Below are 16,333 nucleotides of genomic sequence, written 5' to 3'. Positions count from 1 at the left end.
GCGCAGAACCTCGTCTCCCGCGCAGTCACTTTGCGCCAAGTGCGCGGCCGCCGCTGGGGGAGGGGAGACGCACGTAAGCATCCGCGGAAGGAGCCGGACCGTCAACAGCGACCCCACCGCAAGACCCTGACCTCCGCCACCACCATCACCACCGCCGGGCCTGCTCCTCCTATTCCCGTCACCGCCGGGGCCCGACATGGCCCGAGCCTCGCAGCTTCTCACCGCCGCCTGGAGCCATCGCAGAAGGAGGGACCGGCGGCAGGTCGGCTAGGCCCGGGATAGGCCTCGCCACATTCCTGGAGCAGGGAGCGTGACCCTCCTCTCACCCCGGGATCGGTCCGTGGATCTGTGAGGCCCAGGCCGGCCTGCATCCCTGGGACACTCTCAGCCTCCCCCTCCCTGTGACCCCCCACACCAGGCCCCGCGTCCCCGGACCCCCCACAGCCGGGGTGTAGAAGGGGGGTTGATCCCCCTGGGGGGAGCTCTGTGCGATCTGTTACCCCCCACCCCCTCCTCTCCCGGGAGCTGGGCTTGCTGTGTGTAACCCGGTGCTGAGCCCTCTGCTCCTTCCCAGGGAGACACCACCATCATGGAGACCAAGACCATCGTGTATGATCTGGACACCTCTGGGGGGCTCATGGAGGTAAGCTGAGTTTACATGGGGGGGGGGGGACTCTCATTAAAATAGGTCTTTCTTTTTGTTCACATGTCATCAATCCTTGTGCACAGTATGTGTACTTCCAATAAAGACATTACAGATATGCACGTACTATTGTGCACAGAGGTTTCTTTGAATAGGCATCTCCAGTCCCAGAGGGTTTGTGTTTGCACATAATCTGCTCCTTTCTTTGGACATCGGATAAAATGCAACAACACACGTTGCAGCCCCCTCCTTGATTTTTTTGGTTGTTGTTGTTGTTTATTTTTATTTTATTTTTAAAGTCGCATCCTATAGATTTCTCTGTGGATTAAAGCTTGTAGTGCTCTGAGGTTCTGTGTGCTTTTTTTATTTTTTTTTATTATTCAGCTTTGTTGCAAGCCCACACTTCAGTTTGTAGGAAGGTTTTGCAGCTCTGGCCTCCCTGGTTTATAATAAAGGTGGGAGGAGGCCACATTCGTAGTGCTGTCTAATTCCTGATTTGGTGCCAGTTGCAGCTTGCTTCTTACTATGCTGTGTATATGGAATAAGCGCTCATGGAAGAGCTTTTTGTGTGTTTTGAGAGTGAAGATAAAGCAAAGTCAGAAGTAGAGTAGACTGAGCATGTTTATTGTAGATTTCTACCTGTGTGGACAACAGGACCTAGTTTGCATTGAAAAAGATAGATGCATTTTGTGAATCAACGTTTACAGAGGTTTCCTTTATAAAGCTAAGGAATTAATAGGGTGAAACATAAAGAGAGGGAGTTGGCTTGCAAAGGTTTATAGTGCACAGTATCTGCATGTGCCTTTTCTTTGCATTTCTTCAGTCACTGCCGGAATGTTTAACAGCAAGTTGTTCGATAGCCATACCTTATGCAGTCTGTTACGTTGCTATTGTTAAGGTGGGGAGGGGAAAGATCCATTGTTTGAACTACCAAGCAGTGCTTCTTTGAAAGAGCAGTTTGATACCTTGTCTAAATAATGTACTCCTCCTGCCTTACCTCAACCAGCAAATCCAAGCCTTGTTGGCTCCCCCGAAAAGTGAAGAAGGAGAGAAGAAAAGCAGGAAGCCTGAGAAAGAGCCCAGAAGAAGCGGAAGAGCAACCAATCATGACAGCTGTGATAGCTGCAAGGAAGGTGGTGATCTGTTGTGTTGTGACCATTGCCCGGCTGCCTTCCATCTCCAGTGTTGGTGAGTGTTGCAGACAATGGGGGGCACTGTTGCTCCCTCATTATGTTTTTCTTTAGATTGCCAGCATATTGGGTACCAAGTTGTTTCCTTTACAAAGGGGACGATATATTCCCCAGCATCTGTGTACTAAATATCTTCTTCGACCTTTTAGAACATAGGGTGGTGGCTGCGCTCCTCCCTTATCCTTGTGATACATATACTATTATGCTTCCACTTAAGAACGTGATATATTTAGATAACCTAAGGCTGGATCTTTTTGTTTGTGTGTGGGGTTTTTTTTTGCTTTTGTTAGTTTTATTTTTTCCTCTAAATGGATGAAGCATTGCATGCCGGACTCATTGATTTAGTGATTGATGAATTGCCATCACGGTTTATTACATGAATGAAAGTAACAAATCATAGCTTGTTCGTTGTACTCTTCATTATTAAATGGCATTTCACAGAAATAGTGAATTCCTACAAATAGTGGCTTTTGTTCTGACCACTGAGAGGGTTGTTTATGCATGAATCCATTGATCTGCATTAAAGGTTGTTTACGTATTGAATGCTATATGGTATAAAGCAGTATTGGCTAACCTCGTTACCCAGAGACATACCGAGTGTGCTTTTGTCAGTGATGTGGGTAGGCACAATCCTGTGCATACCCAATGCAGTTGCTTAGTTTCCTCAAGATGATGAGCTGTTGTGGGAAATGCAACCCATGATGCTCAGCCAGCTAGTTCCCTGGCTAAAGACTTGGCAAAGATAGTGCACAACAACTGCAGTGACAAATATTAGTTAATTATTTTAGGTATGCATTCTAGCAAACGGTTAATTGTAGAGCGTCTGCTTTTATTGTTGTTCAGTTATTTCCTATCGTGTGAGATTTTATTTTGAAATAAAAAGTTGATTCCCAACTGTGTCATTTTTGTTCTTTTAGAAATCACTCTGCAAACAAGCAGCACAGCCAAAGTTGTGAAATGATTCATGGTTACTCTGTAGTAATAATAAACCATTATAAACCACTAGTTTGTGACTGCTTTTTGCTACTTTTAGATACATCTCAGTGGAAGCTATTCTTTTTGTCAGTTTGTGAAGGTGCACTGTGCGTGTCTGTCATTAATCTATGCAAGCTTTATCCTTGTTGGAGTAATAAGGATCATGTTTGCCTTTCACCACGTAGACCTCATTACAGATTCCTCTTCCATTAATATCACGCTTCTCTGTGTTCGAGAGCTGGACTGAAGCTCGTTGGATTTATTAAGAGGCCAGCAACATGTTGCCCTCTGGGATGGAAAAGCTCTTTACCTGACTCTTTTTAAATATTTCCACCTAGTGATGTTTGTCACACAGATATGTGTACTCTGTGTCCATCTTCGTGTTACAAAATAGTGACATTTATATTTGCCCTCAGAACAAACTATAATTCCTACTGTTATAAGTCTTTTTTTTTTTTTTTTTTTTTATAAAAACAAGTTCAGTAGTGCTTGGAATTGTGCCAGCATTGTTGAAGGCCCACATCCCTCTCCTATTTAAGGAATATGGTTTATGTCTGGTGAATTCTAGAGCTCTATAGCCATTGGATTTGACTTGCACTGTAGCGCTTTTACGTATTTATATGTTTACTTTGTAAACATTTGCATCGTAGCCCTTTGTATTTGATTGGTGTACTTTTATGTCATACTTTCTACTTGCTTTATGTTTACACTACAGTACTAAAATATTTTTTAGTCTGGCATTGGTGCAAGAAAGGGAGGGTGGGTATATAAAAAAAAAAGCTTGTGACCCTAAACAATTTTAGGCCTAGAATTTTTTTATTTATTTAATATGGATTACATAGCTCTTAAATGCATGTAAAACATCAATTACATGTAGAGATTGTAAGTGAAGGGTATCTAAATTGTAAAGTTATGTTCATTTATTAATACAAATTTTAGAAAATCATTTACTTAGTGTATACAGAATTATTGGGGCAATATAATTTTAATAGATTATGTGATATCCATATTCTTACAATATCTGTTCGTCATAAAAGCAGAAATTATATTTTGTCAAGTACACCTTGTTTCTGAGGATCTTTAACCCCTTAAGGACCAAACTTCTGGAATAAAATGGAATCCTGACATGTCACACATGTCATGTGTCCTTAAGGGGTTAAAGAAAGTGAAGGTGTTTTTAGAAACCGTTTTATAGAATTGTCTTTGTGTTGACCATAATGCCTTCAACCAGTATACATAACCAGCCAGAATTTGTGTATAATGGGGCTTTACAGGTTGCAAATCCAACCTGCAAACAATCCTTGAATCATTCTTGCTGTGTTTTATGTCCAATCTTTCACTTTCATGATTGCTAGAATGCAGCTATAAAGATTGACTTTCAACAGTTGCATCACGAGTTTAGGGTCTTTTATGCTCGCTGTGCAATGGGATAGAGTGGGGCCTAGACAGAGAAGTTAATTTCTTTTCTACGTGTAAATTAGCAGTGGAGCACGTGGTTTGGTAAGTGAATTTGTTGGTTTAAAAAAATGTAAATTTTTGTTTTCAATGTAAAACAAAAATTTGCCTGTATCTATGCACACTTGAGAATACAATGGAAATAAAAGCTTTGCTGCTCCATAGATTTATTTTATGCTGATACTTCAACTATTACATTGTTTGTACAGCGCTACGGAATTTGATGGCGCTATATAAATGATAAAATAATAAACCGGCATAATCACGACCGGCCAGCTTGAACACTTCAAGAGGTGTTTTTTTTTGTTTTTTTTTTTCTCTGTGCTAAAGCATATGACAGATATGACAAATCCCAGGTCGCCATGGCAAATATGAATTTTGTCGTGGCTCCTGAGTGTTTGTCAGCCCTGCGGAGTGCGGAGCCGTGCGGCAAGGCTGCAGAAATTTTCCTGCAGTTCATGCTCTATGCCCTGCTGTGGTGCTGGAAGATAGAATATGATGTCACTAAAGCGCTTGCGTGTATGGAGCCTGTGTGGATATAAATTAAAATGAAGAAAATGTGTGCATCAGTGTGTCTGTTTAGGTTACCTGCCCCCCTTCCAATTGCATGGGAAAGGTGTTTTTAGTTGCGTATTTTCCTACACCATGCTGGTCTCGCTGTGGCTGTTACCACCTCTATGGCTGAGATCATCAATCTTGATAATCTTAGCCAAGCCAGTGCTTTCCTATAGGAAAGCATTGGGAAGCTATTGCGCATGTGCGACAAAACGCTGCACTGTGCCAGTCAGCATCTCCTTATAGACATGCATTGAATCAATGGATATCTATGGGGATTAATCAGCGCTTCCATGCACAGAGGGGAGTTATTGAAAGTAGATGCATCACACTGGACTAGGAATCGTGTCTAGTGGCCATCCGACTGTCACTAGAGGTGTTACTAGGCACCAATGTAAACACTGATTTTTCTTGGAAAAGGCAATGTTTACATTGAAAAGCCTACAAGGACAGGATATAGACACCAGAACCACTACATTAAGCTTTAATGGTTCTGGTGGTTAGTGTCCCTTTAAGAATTGTATTTTTGTCATTGAAAATGAAACTTTCTTAGTTTTAAACAAACTGGCTCCTAGTTTCCAAGCAAAGTTGTCAAGCCCAAAGCTGATGGTTTACAGATTGTGTGTAAGAAAAATGTTGAGATCACACAGCAGCCTGAATATCTGGCCTAGTTGTATAAAAAGCTGTGGTGTGGCATGGGTTCATCAACACAGTATTGTAATATATTTGTTCATATGACACCTTCTACCTTTTGTAATATAGGTTATTTAACCTTTGCTGTATAAACACGACTGGCATCATAACACACTGAAGGGTGGTGACAGAGGCAGGAAATGTTTCAGTACAGGTTACTAAACATGTAATTGCTTCTGTGGAAAGTGCTATTTCCTAGTCTGTCATTTGGGAGACCCATATTTATTCTGTTTTTCTGGGGCATTGTATATTATACAGTTTAATGCATTTCCTTTGGAGTGTTTTTGCATAATTAAACCGGCCTGGTCATTGCCAGGATTATAGAACTAGTAAAACAAATATATTCTGTCGATAAGTGAAATATATTCTCAGTTTCTGTTTATTTTGCTTATAGGTAGCAGGAAATATCAATGTTTCATACACTTGCCTTTTCCCAGTTCCCAGTGCTCGAAATTGCTTTGTATTCCTACTTTTTATTGCAGATAAGTCAAAATCTGATGTTTATCTCAGACTGTGGTATGTTTAATGACTTGTTCAGGGTTATTTAAACCCCAGGGATTTGTGGTGAAATGATATCAGATGTAGACTATATTTTGTCTACATGTTGTTTAAGAATGACCATCTCATCTGCGTTAAGCATGGTTATATAACTCCATAATGTTGACCTGCATTTTAAGTTGCCTATAGAGTTGCCAAGCTCACTGTTTAGTATAGCCGTGTGAGAGTGCCTTTAACGTTTAGAACATTTTCAAAGCTTTCATAATTCCCGCTCAATTGGTGTCATATTCTGCATTTTTTTCAAACCTTATTAAAATATAGCAAAGCAAATATAGCCTAATATTACAGCAGATTTCACTTAAAGGAGCACTATAGGGTCAGGAACACAAACATGTATTCCTGACCCTATAGTGTTAAAACCACTATCTGGCCCCCTTTGCCTCCCTAAAGATTGTGAAATCTTACTTGTATACAAGTCTGAAGCTGCTGCCTGTGAACTTCCTCTGACATCAGAAGTGGTGGCATGATCCAATCACAATGCTTCCCCATAGGATTGGCTGAGACTGACAAGGAGGCAGATCAGGGGCAGAGCCAGCATGATTCAAACACAGCCCTGGCCAATCAGCATCTCCTCAGAAAGATGAATTGAATCAATGAATCTCTATGAGGAACGTTCAGTGTCTGCATGCAGAAGGAGGAGATACTGAATGCTTGAATGCATTTTAGGCAGCCATGACCCAGGAAGGATCTCTAACAGCCATCTGAGGAGTGACCAGTGAAGTTATCACTAGGCTCTAATGTAAACACTGCATTTTCTCTGAAAAGACAGTGTTTACAGCAAAAGGCCTGAAGGTAATGATTCTACTCATCAGAACAAATTCAATAAGCTGTAGTTGTTCTGGTGATTATAGTGTCCCTTTAAGGTGATAGTTTTGCTTGTACAATAGTATAATTATGTGACACAAAAGCAAAAAAATTTCAGTTCTGCAAGAAAACAATATTTCTGCGACAAATTGTTTTGTAGTATCTTTTAATATGCTTAGTGGACACAAGTTTATTAAAATTATGTTGATTGTTTAATTCGGTAAGATTATCAACTACTTTAAATGTTGCGTTATTGTATGTGCATTATGGAGTTATTGTATGTGCATTAAAGTATGTTCTTTAAGGAGGGCCTACCAAAAAAAAAATGGTTTTGGTTCTGGTCATTTTGTGACTAGCTGACTCCCAGTATAAGGTCTGTACAGCCAAATCCTTTAGTAAAATACATTCAAATTAAAACTGTAGTTTGGCAAGTGCCAGCAACGATGACTGAGTCTGCAGCGAGAAACTGTATTAGACTAGTTACCCAATGTGACCTCTGGGAGCTGCCTTGGTTTCAGTGCTGTTAAAGCTTGCTCTCTAAGCATACGCAAGGAGATAATATGGCACTCAGCACAGTCTTTCAGTAAGAAGGTCAAGCATGGACTGCTGTATATTTCTCAATAGTATTTTGCTAGACCTTTCACATGTTCTTATATATTGCCACTGCATTTTAATTTCTTGGAGGGACAAAGCGATTTTAGAAAAGCATACATACGGGTATATCATTAACTCTTTTAAATTATCTTACTGTGAAATTTAGATTATCACTTTATATAGTGCCATTATTTTCCACAATGTTATACATTAAAGGGAAACCTGATTGCTCTCAGCCAATGAGCTAAGCCCTACACACTCTGGGTTAGCTCAGGCAGAGAAGCATTTGGCGGGCTCCAAGTAAGAAGTCAAATTATTACAAAACTGTTTGGCTACTTACATTGAACGGTGCCAATGCACTTCTGGCACCATAACTGCAACAGCATGCTATGGTGGTTATGGTGCTTTGAGCGTTCTTTTAATCTGACTCAAAATTCTTCTAAGGTTTGTCATAATTTGCTGTGAATATATTCAGTCATCCTTTTATTATAATATACACAATTAATTGGTTGGGCTGGGGACCTAAATAGTTTAACACTAAAGTGTCAAGAATACATGAATGTATTCCTGACACTATAGTGTTCCTTTAAGTTATAGGTTTTTGTTTCAAAACATCGGGTGTAGATATAGACAAAGGTTTTAAGTGTGGGTATATGCATGTGTCTTTAACTAAGACTGACCACATTATGACTTCATTACAAGCTAAGCTGGAAAGACTTCACATATGCTAGCTAGAGGATATTTAGTCCCAGAAGTACTTGAGTGCTCCATAGAGTTTCATCATTAATAGGCCCTCCAAACAATGGAGAATTAAAATAGTAGACTGTGTGTGTATATATAATCTAAATTTATTTTAAAAGTATGTATGTGTAAAAAAAAAATAGATAAAATTTGTATCTTGTAATACCTGTTTTATTGGACTAACAGAATTTTTTAATGACGAGCTTTCAGGAGAACCTCCCTTTCTCAAGTCTAATGCATTTCTGAGCAAGACACATATAATTCAAAGTTGAGTTGTGATAAAGGGGTTAAAGAGACATGAGTGCAGATAAGACAAAAGTTTGATAGAGAATAGACTCCATTGTTGCAGAGGGTCTTAAAGGAAAACTCCAGTGCAGCGTGAGGACGTTCAGCGACGCTCTAGCACAGATAATCTGTGCTATGAGTCAGGAAGTGACCTCTAGTGGCTGTCTAGTAGACAGCCATTAGAGGTGGATTAACCCTGCAAGGTAATTATTGCAGTTTATAAAAAAAAACTGCAATAATTACCTTGCAGGGTTAAGAGTAGTGGGAGTTTGCACCCAGACCACTCCAAAGGGCAGAAGTGGTCTGGGTGCCTGGAGTGTCCCTTTAAATATCTTGTGTGAAGGGGGGAGAGAGAGAAAACAAGCAAGCAGTGCAGAAGATGTTGCTAGAAGGGGAGAGTAAAAATATTAAATAATTACTTGTATTAAGAATGCATGAATTCCCATCCAAGTACATGTATTCGGGCATTTGGTTGTATTTATATGTATATTGTTATATGTACTTGTGTATACTTGTACACATACACTACTTGTGTATATGTACATATGTGTGTGCGTGTCTGTGTATACTGGATATAGGCTATCATGCATATATTGTAACTCTTGGATGGGAATTCATGCATTCTTAATATATAATTTTTAATTTTTTTTTATATTTTTACTCTCCATTTCTAGCACCATCTCTCTCTCTCTCTCTCTCTCCTCCTCCCCCCCCCCCCCCCCTAACTCTGTGATCTTCACACAAGATATTTAAGACCCTCTGCAACAATTGTGTCTATTCTCTATCAAACCTGTCTTATCTGCACTCATGTCGCTTCAACCGCTGTATCACAACTCAACTTTGAATCCTATGTGTCGTCTTGCTCAGAAATGCTTTAGACGTGAGAAAGGGAGATTCTCCCAAAAGCTTATAATTAAAAAAAATTCTGTTAGTCCAATTAAAAAGGTATTACAAGATACAATTTTTTTTTTTTTTTACATCTACATCACTGTACTAATACGGCTACAATCTCCCTCTCTATCTATCTATTTAAAAAAAAAAAAAAATATATATATATATATATATATATATATATATATATATATATATATATATATATATATATATATATATATATATATATATATATATATATATATATATATATAAACATTCTCTGTAGGCTGCCGATCCATCATCCACCTCTTGGCATGACCAATCCCTTTTCCAGATTTGAACACAATGGAAAGATGTACTCATTAAATCGCTTTTATGCAGGTATATTTTCAAGATTTACTATAGTAACCTGTTTCAAATTCACTTCAACTTGAGTCGTCACATGTTAAAGATGTGCTATCCAGTAAGTCCCAGCTGGCTTTGCTAGAGCATTAATTATTCGAAATAACAACTGGGCGATTTCTAATCGCGTTATGGAAGCATCCTGTTACGGTTTTGACAGTGTTTTGCTTTTTTACGTTTCATCTGATGGTATAAATTGCCTTTATTCCAGATTGTTTCTTTAGCACATGGTGTCAAATCATCTCTGAAAAGATTAAACTTTTGGACCACATTGTAAGTGGGGGTAGAGGAGGGGGTTGTCACCTTCCAGGAATTGTAATATTATGTTTACTTCTCCTCCGTGTATCTTTAAAAATATATATATGGGGGGAGGGGGGAGAACAGTTCTTCTCTGGTCAAGGAAGTTCCAAGTTTTGGCTTATTTCAAAGTAGTGATATGCTGTATTTCTAGGCCTCAAAAATATGCACCTGGAAAAGCTGCAAAAGAAAATCTATATGTCTTTAGTGGTTTCAAGGTACAGATTAAATTTTTTTTTTTTTTTTTTTTTTTTTTTAAAACATGTCCGTACGTGACCTGTACTTGCATAAGTATGTACTAAGGTATATAATATACACAGCTACATAGTGTGACTCCCATAACATTTAGCCAGCCAATCACATGGTAGTAAAACATGATAGCAGCTTGGCAATAATTTGGTACATTTCTTCCAACGAGGAACAATAAAGCAAGTAACTTGTTAGAATGCGTATGCTTCTGATTTTTGTTCACACTTCTTCCTTTTAAATGTATCACCACACCGCCAAACATTCATTCTTACATTTAGTAGTCTGCAAACCATAGCATAATAAACCTTGCTTGGTATTAACTATCCAGTAGTGTCCAGGAATATTGGCTACATGATACAGACAACCCAATAATAATAGTCGTGAAAAAGCACACAGGAAATCAGAAAACATTGTTTGTTTGATATCCACTCAATGGGGTGTTTGCTGCCCTGAAACTTAAAAGATTAGCAGGTACCGTACTTAGAAAAGAGAATTCAGTCTGCAAATGCAGTCTGCTTAATGTAGTGGTATAGTGCTTGAAGTGTTTCTTTACAGATGTTGGTTTGTGAAATAACCTTGTCAAGGCTAGTGCTTGAGTATTTGATTCTCTGAAGTCTCTCAATGCTGGTACCCTTTTAGACTAGAACATTCTAGTTTATGTCTGCATGATCATTCTAGACTTGGAGTCTGCACCAAGTGGCGGCCTGCCAACCTCAGAAATTTAAGACATTAGGGATACTCTGGCATTTCTCACCACCGGCGGGCACTCCTTTGGCACTGCAGATATTTGTGTATGTCTTTTGCCAGGATATTCATACAGTAATCTGGCTGGCTGAGCATCTTGGGAAATGTTCTTCTGCCTACAGCTATAGTGCCCGCAGTCTGCAGATACTAGCACAGCTCCTGTCTCTTTCTACCATTGCTCTGTTATCTTTGTTTCTGCTACAAGTCATGACATAACCAGTGCGACTGAGATGTTCTCCTTCCTGGTTCTATGTGATGAAAGAGTTTGTTTGTCACAATGTTGGCGTGGAAAGCCAGGATTAAAACAAAGTCTGCTTTATTGTATCAATCAAAGATCTGAATTACATTGGCTTTCATTAGATTCAGGTGGTGGCAATTTTGGTATAGGAGTCTACAAATGTTTTCTAAAAAATTGGATTCACTGATTTTTTTTTTTTTTTACATTTAAAAAAAATAAATAAATAAAAACTTTCTCTAAGCTGAGGAAGGTTAAACATAAAAGTTGGGTGTCAGCAGTATCCTCTTCAGGGGCACTGACTTTTAGAATGTGTTGAGCAATCTTATAAACTTGCTCATTACACTTAAAGGATGTGTAGCGGGTGAAAGGCACATTCTGTTGGATTTAGACAGTTACAAAAAGGGGCTTTTAGTCGTTTTTATTGGGTCTGATCACATCAGCGTACATGCTCTGTCGTTTTACTACTAAGATTAGAAAAGTTGTGAGTCCCTCTGTTAAAGTTTATATTTTGTCCTAATTGTCTTAAATTGCAAATCAAAGATTTTGTCCCCAAGAACTTTTGTAACTTTCTGAATAGACTGTGTACACTCGGCGTTTAAGATAGTTTTTGTTTTTGTCTTTTTGGTTTCTTTTACACCATATAACTCACAACTTGAAAACCAATATAAAGATCCTCCAAATTAAAGGAATAATGAAATCCAATATGGGTACTTCAAACAGCAGCAATATTTTTGCCTATTTACAGTTGTAAAAATAAAACTGAGTGAGTAGCACAAACCCAATGAACTTTTCTTTGTATTTATAGAGAGCGAAAAAAACATGCATTAACCTGACAGTCTTGTTTGCAAATGATAAGGCGTGGAGTTGCCACAGATACGTGTGGAACGTTTCTGTGGGATAAGTGTTTTGCGTAAGAAAGGTTTACTCATTCTTGTGATTTGTATGTGACCAGCTATTTCCTGCCTTCAAGGCAATCTATCAAGCCAAATCATGCCTGTGGGTAGGGTATTTCCCATCTATATCGTGGTCAGAGATCTGCATACTCTGCAACACCAGGATAGGTTACACATTGAACATTCATGTAGACAAGGCAACATTTCGACCACCAGCTGGGTCTTTACCAAACTTTATTCCCAAAGTCCACTGTTGCTCCATGGATTAACAGTTAACTTCTTCACTAACAAGTGGTTTGCATAAATAAACCAGAATGCTTATTTTGGGTATCCTGGAAAGTAATCTTTAAATGTATTTTTAGTTTCAGTATGCATAAATAGCACATTATTTAATGGAAGCAAAAATGAAAAAACAATTGGCACAGAAACACTGTTAAAAATAATTTACCAAATGTAGTTACAGATAAGGAAACAATTTAGTATAATTATAATCTGTTACATACGTTGCCAATATCATATCACCCTCATGTATATACACACTTTGTTACATGCACACATACATACTCACTGATACAATTGCCAGAAAGAATAACACATGGATATTCAGTGACACATTCTGAGGCACACATAGTGTCAGAGACACTAATGCAAACTCACTCAAACACCAAAATACACAGTCACACAAACATTTACTTTAGGGGTGATAGTGTGCTGCTGTAGCCTCAGTCTCAGACCTTACTGATTTCCTTCTCCATTATGTGAAGTGTAGCTTTACATAGTAATGAAGGTCAGAAATCTGTCTGACTGCTGCCAGTCTCTCGGCACACTTAATGCTCTAACCCTGCCAGCCCTCTAAGGTTACCTCCTTATCTGGGAGGCAGGATGGTTGGCATCCCCATATCAGCCACACTCCAATTGCCTCCCTCTGGGAGGGTGGTGATGGTCTCTCTGCTCTGCCAGTAGCTCCAGCAGTCTCTCATGCGGTGTTTATGGAGTGCACTGCAGGATGTGATGTCTCCTGTCATTGCTGTCAATGAATACAGGAGAGTGAAGAACAGGCTGCAGCCCTTTCCCGTACACCCATGCCCCCACTCTGTGCTGTAGAATTGCCATAATGGTTTGATCTCAGACAAGAGGGCGGAGCCAGCCGGGAGGAGACACGCACAGCGCTGGAAAAAACTGCACTATTAGAACTCCTTTCTGACCCTATAGTGTTCCTTTAAGAAACCGCAGTATTTACATTGCAGGGTTAACATCTCCTCTAGTGGCTGTCATACTGATAGCCACTTGAGGCGCTTCCGCAGCACTGGTCCATTTAAAACGCGGTAATGTGACGCGGAAGTCACCCCATAGGAAAGCACTGATGCTCTTCTATGAGAAGTGTTAGATTTGGCAACAATGGAAGAGACAATGACATTGCAGTAGGCGTAGAGTAGAGGCATCGCTACAATACCCCCCTCACTGTCGGGCCCCCGAGTGATCGCTCCTCCTGTAGCTATCACTTCTGTGTTGCTCCACGTGGAGCCTGGCAGTGTAGTGCAGGGCATCGGAAGCCATCAGGCAGGCTTCCGATGCTCTGCCTGTACTAGGTGCCTTGAGGGGCCGAGGCACTACGTTAAAATAAAAATTAACCCCTACCCCCTGCTCTCCCATGTACTTACTGATCGCCACCGTTCCCCCGCCGGCGATCGGTCTTCTGCTTCACTGGGGGGACTGTGACAGCCCAGACAGTCTCCCCTGTGCAAACTAGGACCCCCAGGGGCCATGTGACCGCTCTAAAAGAGCGGTCACATGGCCGCAATAGGAGTCCACAGTGCTGCCAGCAGGGGGTGAAAGAAGTAAAAACATAAATAAAATTAAAGTTAATAAATGTAAAAAAAAAATATGTATACATGAGGTGTGTGTGTGTATATGTATATATAATACCTCTTACTAAGTGTATTTTTATAATATATACATATATTAATATAAAAATACACTTAGAGTAAAATTACACGTGTGTGTGTGTGTGTGTGTGTGTGTGTATATATATATATATATATATATATATATATATTATTAAAAATAAAATAAAAATAATGTTAAATATTTATATCAAAATACACTTAGAATGAAATTATATATCTATATTTGTGTATTATATATACACACATGTAATTTTACTCTAAGTGTATTTTTATATTAATATATTATGTATTAATTATTTTTTATTAGATATATATATATTTATATTTATATGTAAATCCTCTTAACGACAAAAAAGTCGTTAAGGATTGCTGAGCCCTGGACTTACCTGGACCGGTTATCCACGGCGATCACGGTCGGGGTGGGGGGGGGGGCGGATTGCGAAAATACCCCATTTGGAATAACGTGGGTTGTCTTCATTTGAAAATGGTATGCCATGATGGGGTTATTTCACATTCCTGGGCTACCATATTGTCTCAAAAGGCAACACAGACCCAGCAAACGAATCTGGCAAACTGAATTGGGCAAGCCCTATATTGACCCTGAAACTTTCCAAAACACCATAAAACCTGTACATGGGGGCGATTGTTATACTCGGCAGACTTCGCAGAACACAAATATGAGTGTTTAAAACCATAAGACTTATCACGACGATGAAATCACCAGTAAAAGTGCAGTTTTTGTGGCAAAAAACAAATGTGAACTGTAACTTTGGCCAGCGTTTGTGGCGAAGTGGCTACTACAAAAGACTGGACATACCCTATTTTGAATACTGTGTGTTGTCTACTTTTACAAATGGTATGCCATGATGGGGTTAATTTTCATTCCTGGGCTGCTATATGGTCTCAAAGGCAACATAGGCCCAGCAATCCAATCTGGCAAATTTCAATGTGCAAACATGGGAAAGGGGAAAGCCCTACATTTGACCCCTTTAAGTTTGCAAAAAAACATAAAACCTGTACACTGAGGGCACGGTTGTATTCAGGAGATGCTTTGCCGATCTGAATTACCTTCCCCAGGGCTCAATTTCAGCTCGCAATCTGTGATGAGGCGAGTGGAAAATTTGAGCCTTGTATACGTCATACCTCTCCATATTGGAAGGTATTGAAGTGGGATTTTAGGTGAGCTGACTGTTAAGGAGGCGGCCCCTTGCAGGGCACAGTATTTATGAATCTCTCTGGCCTGGACTTGATGTCCAGAGATCACTATTAGCTGTAAGAGCTGTCTATTGATTGAGATGACGAACACCAGGGAGCAATCATGTATGGTGACCATACTACCTTTTTAAATTAGGAAAACCTGGATAACAGAATGCATCCAGCTTATCACTAATGATTTTAAATGCTGCAGGGCAGAAACCGTTACACCCCAAAAAGAAGCAAACTATGGTTTCTCTATATCACCCAAGCACATCCCTTTGCCTCCTGCTGGATGTTTCATCTTGCTTTGGGTTGGTTATCTGTAGCTTGTCCATAAATTATTTTAAAGGGATAATCTAGTCCCTATAATTTAATCTCGTTGAAGTGGTAATGGTGGCTAGCGCAATGCAATGGGAACACACTCTACTTTCCATGTCAGGAACCCAAATTGTCTGCTTTTATTTTTAGTGGGGTGAAGTGTTTGGGGTGCCTAGAGTGTCCCTTTCAGAGGATTTTCTCTATTTTCTCAGACTTTGTAGTTCCAGGATAGTCTTTCCTTATATATCATCCGATTTCATTTGGAAATAAGATCTCCATGTAATTGGCTTTTATCAATGTAAAGTAGTAGAAGTGGAGCAAATGTATATGGGTGGGAACGTTCCTCTACCATTCTAAACAGATCTTCTATGTTAGGGACTTGTTTCTTATCAACGAACATTCATCTATCCTTTTTTTTTTTGTAATTCCTAATTTCCCAACCTACCATGCAATATGTATTGGGTAGATATACCTGTTCCCATGCCAGTCTGTGACTATTTTTTATGCCATGCAGTTATTTTGCTGTTTGGCTCCTAGATTTAGTAATAAAGAATTAATACATATGCCAGAACATAGAAATACATGGTGTGCAAATATCCACCCCAGTCATAGAATGTTTTTTTTTTTTAAATGTTATAATTTGGTTACAAATTACAGAACATAATTAATAACCTATTGTGAATTGTTTGTAATGAGTAATATTCTACATGTTCCTTTTT

At 39.4% G+C, this 16,333-nt stretch overlaps 1 protein-coding gene across 1 annotated transcript in view; it reads left to right on the top strand.

Annotated features, from left to right (window-relative positions):
• The first annotated feature begins 434 nt into the window (after nucleotides 1-434).
• PHF12 (PHD finger protein 12) overlaps nucleotides 435-16,333 on the top strand; it is a 55,531-nt gene continuing 39,632 nt past the window's right edge. The window contains exons 1-2 of the mRNA XM_063449978.1: nucleotides 435-643; nucleotides 1,650-1,831. Of these exons, the coding sequence (XP_063306048.1) occupies nucleotides 590-643; nucleotides 1,650-1,831 (236 nt within the window). The 5' untranslated portion in view covers nucleotides 435-589. The remainder of the gene's footprint in view (nucleotides 644-1,649; nucleotides 1,832-16,333) is intronic.

This window comes from Pelobates fuscus, chromosome 1 (genome assembly GCF_036172605.1).
Source record: "Pelobates fuscus isolate aPelFus1 chromosome 1, aPelFus1.pri, whole genome shotgun sequence".
Taxonomy (NCBI): Eukaryota; Metazoa; Chordata; class Amphibia; order Anura; family Pelobatidae; genus Pelobates; species Pelobates fuscus.
The sequence above is the reverse complement of the archived record's forward strand: the minus strand, read 5'-3'. Positions and strand labels throughout refer to the sequence as shown.